Source organism: Microtus ochrogaster, linkage group LG1 (assembly GCF_000317375.1).
Source record: "Microtus ochrogaster isolate Prairie Vole_2 linkage group LG1, MicOch1.0, whole genome shotgun sequence".
Classification (NCBI taxonomy): Eukaryota; Metazoa; Chordata; class Mammalia; order Rodentia; family Cricetidae; genus Microtus; species Microtus ochrogaster.
The window spans coordinates 4,050,611-4,058,086 of NC_022027.1; the positions used below are offsets into that span (position 1 = coordinate 4,050,611).

The 7,476-nt window shown below is 54.9% G+C and overlaps 1 protein-coding gene across 1 annotated transcript in view; it reads right to left on the reverse strand.

The window, feature by feature from the left end:
* The window catches only part of Hcn2 (hyperpolarization activated cyclic nucleotide gated potassium and sodium channel 2), a gene marked incomplete at its 5' end in the record, with an annotated part of 18,577 nt that overhangs the window by 2,177 nt on the left and 8,924 nt on the right, over nucleotides 1–7,476 (reverse strand). Inside the window, 4 exons of the mRNA XM_005359129.3 lie at nucleotides 264–504; nucleotides 2,788–2,934; nucleotides 4,172–4,390; nucleotides 6,486–6,647. Coding sequence (XP_005359186.3) covers nucleotides 264–504; nucleotides 2,788–2,934; nucleotides 4,172–4,390; nucleotides 6,486–6,647 — 769 coding nt within the window. The remainder of the gene's footprint in view (nucleotides 1–263; nucleotides 505–2,787; nucleotides 2,935–4,171; nucleotides 4,391–6,485; nucleotides 6,648–7,476) is intronic.

The following is a 7,476-nucleotide window of genomic DNA, read 5'->3' on the forward strand; positions in this document are numbered from 1 at the left end:
CCCAGGACACAGTCAGACCCACCCAGGACACAGTCAAACCCGCCCAGGACACAGTCAAACCTGCCCAGGACACACTCAAACCCGCCCAGGACACACTCAAACCCACCCAGGACATACTCAAACCCACCCAGGACACAGTCAAACCCACCCAGGACACACTCAGACCCACCCGCTGCTGACTCAAACCCTCCTGGACCTCCCTGGGCTGGAGCTGTCCACTGTCCAGTTCCATCCAGATCTCTGCCTTGCCTTGGAGTACTCACCCCCAAAATAGGAGCCGTCTGACAACTTCATTTCCTTGTTGCCCTTGGTGAGCACGCTCACCACCCCGTGCTGAATGAAGTACATCTTCTTGCCGATGGTCCCCTCTCGGATGATGTAATCGCCAGGCTGGAAGACCTCGAACTTGAGCTTTGTCAGCATGGCCGTGACAAAGTTGGGGTCTGCATTGGCAAACAGTGGCATGGAAGCCACCAGCTTCCGGCAGTTGAAGTTCACAATCTCCTGTGGGCAGGAGGGAGGACAGCCAAGTGACAGACTAGCTTGGTAACTCAGACCCTCAGTCTCTGTGCTAGACAGTGGCCCCTCAGCTCCTATCCAACCTCCTAGGCAAAGTCCCAAGTCCCACACCACCATGGGATGGGTGACAGACACTGGACTGGGAAAGTCAAACTTTGTAGGTCTCTTTGTAGATAACAGGACCACAAAAATACCCAAAAGGATCAAAGGAGGGATGGAGTTCAGTGGGCAGAGCTCTTCCAGGCACGTATGAGTCCCTGGGTTCCATCCCTAAGCCCCAGCATGGCATGAGCCAGGTCATGCAGGCCTATCATCACAGCGCTGGAGTGGAGGCAGGACGGTCAGGAGTTCAAGGTTAGCATCACCTACATAAGAAGCTCTAGGACGGCCTCGGCCATGTGAGACCCTGTCTCACAGAAACAGTAAAAGACTTCTGAAGGAAAAGGAGGCCGACCGCGTCCTCGTGCCTTTGGGCCACCCATTCTCTTGGTTATATATGAAATGTCATTCCAGCCAGGACGCTTCAGTCAAGGGCATTGCTAAGAACCCAGCAAGCAACTCATGGAGACCAGCCTCCATGACTCACTACTGGGTCGCGACTGTGAGTCAGAGGGACACATGAAAAAGTGACCACTGAGCCAGACAAGGTGGCCCACAGCACTCGGGAGGCTGAGGCAGGAGGATTGCCATGAATTTGAGGTCACCTTGTGTTGTAGAGTGAAACCTTGTCTCAGAAATGGAAAAAAAGGGCCATACTGTGGTGGCGCACGCTTTTAATCCCAGAATTTGGGAGGCAAGGGCAGGCGAATCTCTGAGTTTGAGGCCAACCTGGTCTACAGAGTGAGTTCCGGCACAGCCAGAGTTACACAGAGAAACTCTGGCTTGGAGGAGGCGTTTCCTGTGGGCGGCTGGTAAAGTTCTAGGGCTGGGAGTGGATGTGGGTGCCCTACAAAGCCATGTGCTTCGTGCACTTTGTAGCCTGTGAACTAGGCTCTCCACAAAGGACAGGCCGCCTCCTGGCGTGGGTCCCAGGCCCTGCGGCCCCCAAGGCTCTCCTCCTCGAAATCCCTCCTGGGGCCTCTGCCCTGGTCGTGCTGAGGCTGCTGTGCACCTGGCATCCCAGGCCTGTGGAGACAGAGACAGGGGCCAGCCTGCCTAGCTGAGTCGCTCAACTCCAGGCCAGTGAGAGACCCTGTCTGATGGTCCCAAGGGCAACATTCAAGTTGTCTTCCGGCTTCCATGTACATACGTGTACAACGTGTACACATGGACGTATGCATGTATGCATTTAAAAAGGAGACGGGGCTCAAGAGGTTTCTTAGTGGTTAGGAGCGTTTGCTGCTTGGGGGGCTGCAGAGATGGCTCAGTGGTCAAGAACACCGGCTGCTCTTCCAGAGGACCTGGGTTCGATTCCCAGCAACCACATGGTAGCTCACAACTGTCTGTAACTCACACAGACATATGTGTAGGCAAAACACCAATACATATAAAAAGAAAGAAAGAGGGACTGAAGAGATGGCTCAGAGGTTAAGAGAACTGGCTTCTCTTCCAAAGGTCCTGAGTTCAATTCCCAGCAACCACATGATGGCTCTATGTACATATTTCATCTGTAATGAAATATGCTGCCCTCTTCTGACCTGCAGGGACATATGCAGGCAGAACACTGTATACTTAATAAATAAATAAATCTTTAAAAAAAAAAAGGAAGAAATAAAAGAAACTGTTGTTCAATCATGAGGGCCCAGAATTTGATCCCAGCAGCCACATCTGGCAGCTCTAATGATCAGGCACCCTCTTCTGGCCTCCATGGGCACCTGAACACACTTGTAGGCACATACACACACGCACACACACATGTAAAAAAAATCTTAAAAGGTGGGGGCAGGAGGGATGAATCAGTGGTTAGAGCATTGGCTGTTCTTCCAGGGAACCTGGTTCAATTCCCAGCAACCACATGGTAGCTCACAGCTGTCTGTAACTCTAGTCCCAGGGGATTCAATGTTCTCTTCTGATCTCCGCAGGTACCACATGCAAGCAAAACATCCACATGCATGAAATAAGTAAGGGCCCAGATGACAGGAGAGGCAAGAAGGCCCCTCTCCAGGGTCTGGGATGGAACGTGGTTGCGCAGATGTGTGTTTTATGTTCTGCACCTAGGAGACTGTAGCTTGGTGTTTGAAGCAGGCAGGACTGCAGGTGTTGGACAGGGGCACCCACAGCATATGTCAGTGTCCATGGGATTCTGGGGTGTGGCTGCAGCCACCTCACCTCACGCAGCGGCCCGTTGAGCTCCCCGAGGATGCTCTCCTCATCAAACATCTTCCCCTGGTACCGGTGTTCATAGTAATCGTGGATTTTTTGGCGGAAATCAGCAGGCAGCTTGTGGAAGGACATGTATTGTTCTACTTGCTTGTACTGAAGGGAGAAGAGCAGGGTCAGTGTTTGCCCCAGAGAGAGGCCCAGCCCGGTGCCACCTAGCTCGGGGACCCAGGGAGATGACAAGTCCAGCAACACCAAAAACAAATGATGTATTTTGTTTGGAGACGGGGTTTCATGTAGCCCAGGCTAGCCTCAAGTACCGCGGTGACAGGTTTATGATGCTGGGGTGGAACTCAGGTCTTCACAGATGCTAGTGCAGCACTGTAGTCACAGAGCCCCTACTCAGGGTCTCACTATGTAGTCCAGGCTGGCCTGGAATTTGAACTCAGCCTCCTCACTGGTGAGATGACAACCTGAGACACCAGTTGGCAGATAAATTTAGGCTTAGGATTCTAGGCGGAGCTGTACTGCTGATCCCCCCAGCTCTTCCTACTTACTACTGAGTCAGTCTCGCTCTTCTGCTCTTGCTGTCCTCCTGCATCTGCCTCAGCCTAGGCTGTTATTTAACCTTTAACCCCATCACTAGCAGGAGGGTCAGGAGTTCAAGGTCATCCTCTGTTTTAGAGTGAGTTTGAGGCCACCCTGGGCTATGTGATACCACAGTGTGGGCACCTTAGGGTGTCTGGCTCATATTTCTGAGACGCGGTTATCTACAGTGTCAACATCAGTATGCATGTTGACTTCCATCCCGAGTCCTGCCACCGGGACCTGGGGGACAACAGAGTCAAGTCCTCCCTAGCAGGGCTGGGGTGTGGGTGCCAGGCTGTCCCCAGCACAGTACCCCAGGGCTGCTCCAGCCCCACTTCTAAACCACAGCTGTCCTTATCTCAGCAGACCCCGTGACGGCGGGTGGGTGGCAGCACCAGCTCATGTTTGGGTGCGAGACGGAGGCTTCCGGACACCAGCACCTGGCACAGAGCCCGGGTGACCCGGCTGTCACTGTAGGGGGTGGGGAACTAAGGCCCACTGCAGAGCCTGGAGCTGCAGGTGGTTGAAGGCAGGGCTCCTGCCCTTTGGGCTGCAATTGCTCCAAAGCAGCCGTCCCTAGGACCAGCCTGGAGGATACACTCTTTGTTCACTCTATCCTCTCCAAAGGTTCACCCCAGAACACTCAGAAATGGGCCCCAGGGACCTGTGGGCTCCTGTCCCTTCAGCTCATCTACCCCAGCCTGGCACCTTTGACTCTGTCCTGAGCTCTTAGAATCCTACCCTTCCCCCTCCCTGCCCAGATTCTACCCAAGGCAGACCCAAGGCATGGCCTCCCCGCTCTGACCTTCTCCTGGTACTGGCGCCGGGATGAGTCCAGAGACTGGATGAGGGCAGTGGCGTGTCCGATGAACATGGCATAGCAGGTGGCCCCCACGATCATGCTGAGCATGGTGAGCCAGATGTCGGTCATGCTCTCAGGGGCCTGCCTCCCGTACCCGATGCACAGCATGTGGCTCATGGCCTTGAAGAGCGCAAAGGAGTAGAGCTCGCTCCAGGAGTGGTTCTGCAAAGGCAGTGCGGACGGTGGGGGGGGGGGGGGGACTGTACCCCGGGGGGAGCCCTGAACCCATCTGCCCACCCTCCTGTGGGCACTTGAAGGGGGTGAGCGCCCCTGATCAAACATAACCAAGGCAAAGGACACGGGCAGCGACATGTCTGGGGTCTCAGTGAGGCACTTGCAGGGGCAGGCCTGACAGCACCTCCTACTTCACTCTGGAGAAACTAAGCCACAAAAGGGCCACAGTCCGGCCAAGGCAGCTTCAAGTGCCCATTTCAGAGTCCTGGGACACTGGAATAACACCCGAGGGGCAAGGAGGGGAGAAGTCCACCCCTAGATGTCCTCAGTTGACCCGGCCAGAGAAGGGGGGCACTGGGCCCGTCCAGGAAATGGAACCGCTTGTGCAAGCAGCAGTTGGACAATGGGTTCCTCAGCCAGGGCAGCTGTGCCAGGCTCTTAGGAGGGGCGCTTGCGGGTTCTCCCTACCCGGCTTCTGACTCCATTGATGCCTGCCTGCTGTGCCCTGACTGACACACACCAACCTTCAGTGTGTCCCTGCCCTGGGGTGCGACCCTCCCTGTAGACTTTCAGTTCCAGGGATGCAACTTAAGGCCGCAGGTTTGCGATGCAAGTGTTCATCACTGAACCAAGTCCTCTAACCTCACTGGGGGATTCTAGTGGGGGCTCTACTGCTAAGCCACCCCCAGCCCTCTTTTTACTTTTATTTTGAGAAAGTCTTGCTAACTGTGAACTTGCTATCATCCTAATCTGCCTCTCTTAGGAACTGGCAGAGACTCCTCCCTGGGCTGTACAGTCTCTTTTTAAATGTGATGCAGACATGGGGACAATGGGTATCTGGAGTTGTTACTTCTTAGGGCTGATGGTGACAACTTTCCCCTTGGTTTCGTTTTAAACATATTTAGATAAAGACATAAGGAGAAGTGACTGGCGGCACACTGCCATCCCAGAGCGCTGGAGGCGGAGACAAGGTGATCCGCAGCTACCTGTCCACCCTGGGCTAATGAGATGCTGGTTACAGAATGTAAGAGGTCAGGCTGGAGAGGTGGCTCCGCAGTTAAGAGCACTGGCTGCTCTTCAGAGGACCTGAGTGCAGTCCTCAGAACTCACAGGGCAGCCACAAGCACTTGTAACTCCAGCTCCAGGAGATCCGATGCCCTCTTCTGGCCTCTGAGGGCACTGCACTTAGGTGCATATACCCACACACAGACACATGATTTAAAAAAAGAACCAATAAACTTAATGGGAATCCTTTTAAACAAACAAGTAGGAGAGGCTGGAGAAAAGACTGTTCAGAACACTGGGTGCTCTTCAAGAGGACCCCAGTTCATGTCTCAGCACCCACATCCATAGCTCCAATTCCCAGGATCTGACACCCTCTTCTGACCCCCACAGGCACACATACATGCATGCAGGCAAACACACACATAAAATAAGTCTAAAATAAAAACTTAAAGAAACTTTTTTTGGGGGTGAGGGAATTTCAAGACAGGGTTTCTCTGTGTTGCCCGGACTGTCTCTGTAGACCAGGCTGGCCTTGGACTCACAGAGATCCGCCTGCTTCTGCCTCCCGAGTGTTGGGATTAAAGGCATGTGCCGCCATTGCCAACTAAGCGAAACATTTTTAAAGTAAGAGCATTGAGTAGTGTGTCCGTGTGGCAATGAAGGATGGCATCAGACGCCAGGGCAGGTGGGCTGAGGGGTCCCGGGGGGGGCACTGGAAGGCGTCAGACGCCAGGGCAGGTGGGCTGAGGGGTCCGGGGGGGGCACTGGCAGGGTCAGACACCAAGGTGGGTGGGCTGAAGGGTCCGGGGGGGGGGGGGCCCTGGCAGGGGGCAGACCCCCGGGGGGGGGGGGGGGGGGGGCCCGGGGGGGGCACTGGCAGGCGTCAGACGCCAGGGTGGGTGGGCTGAGGGGTCCCGGGGGCACTGGCAGGTATTAGGCACAGGGGCCAGTGTGCATAAGGCCCTCTACATCAAGAGGCACTAGTGGTCATCAGGTGGGAGCTGCTTTGCCCATGGAGGACTCTAGATGGCGCTGGTGGGCATAAGGGAAAGCTGGAGCTCCACCAGGAAGCACTCACCACCATCTTGTTGATGGACACCCAGCAGTCGCTGGGGAAGTCTTGCAGCATGGGCACCAGGAACTGCAGGCAGCCATCCCAGTGGCAGAGCAAGAGCATCATGCTGATCAGGTTACATATACGCATCACCGCGCTTGCCAGGTCGTAGGTCATGTGGAAAATCTGAGAGTGCGCATGGCCGTGAGAATCCTGCACCCCTTTGTTCTGTACCCTTCCCTGACCACTTTCTTTTCTGAATTCCACCCAGCCTACCTTACCCATGACTTCTCTGGAACATCCTCCCCCATCCTGCCCAAATTCTGTCCCCACCTGCCAGCCCCACTAAGTTTCTCCCAGTGGTCACAGGGGCAGGAATGGGTCAGAGTCAGGGATCTTGAATTTGGGGGTTGGGTAGCTGAAGAAGTCTGAGCCTCTTCCCCCCACATCTTACAGGACATAGGAAGGGGCATGGTAACAACGTGTCCTGAAGGTCGTGGCCTTGCAACTCCATGAGGAGTTCCAGGGTGGTCCCCAAGACTGTCTGTCCTCCATCTTGCTCTACAGCCACGATGTGAGATGCTGCCTGTCCCCCATCCTCCATCTAACAATTCGTACCCGGACCCCACCCTTCTACATCCATGTCTACAAACCTTGCTCATCTTCCCAGGACCCAACCCTGGGCCTTCCATCACAGGCAAACCTCGCTTCCCTTAAGGCTCTTGGCAGCTGGAGCAACTTTGGTCCTGCTCCTGGTGAGACTCAGGGCCCAACGCTACAGCTTTGCCATGAGATGCCCATCTTCATTCCTTAGCCCTGCTTCTTCTAGTGGTCCTCAGCCTTGGCCACACCCACAGCCCACACACTCCCAGGGTTGGCATTCATGTGGGCCACACATTCACAGCTCTGGCCCCGCCCAGGCATGGGTTCTCTCCCTGCAGCTTTGACCCAGCTATGCCCCAAAGTCCCAGCCTTGCAGCCCTGGTCTGTTTCTTTTTTTTTTTTTTTTTTTTTT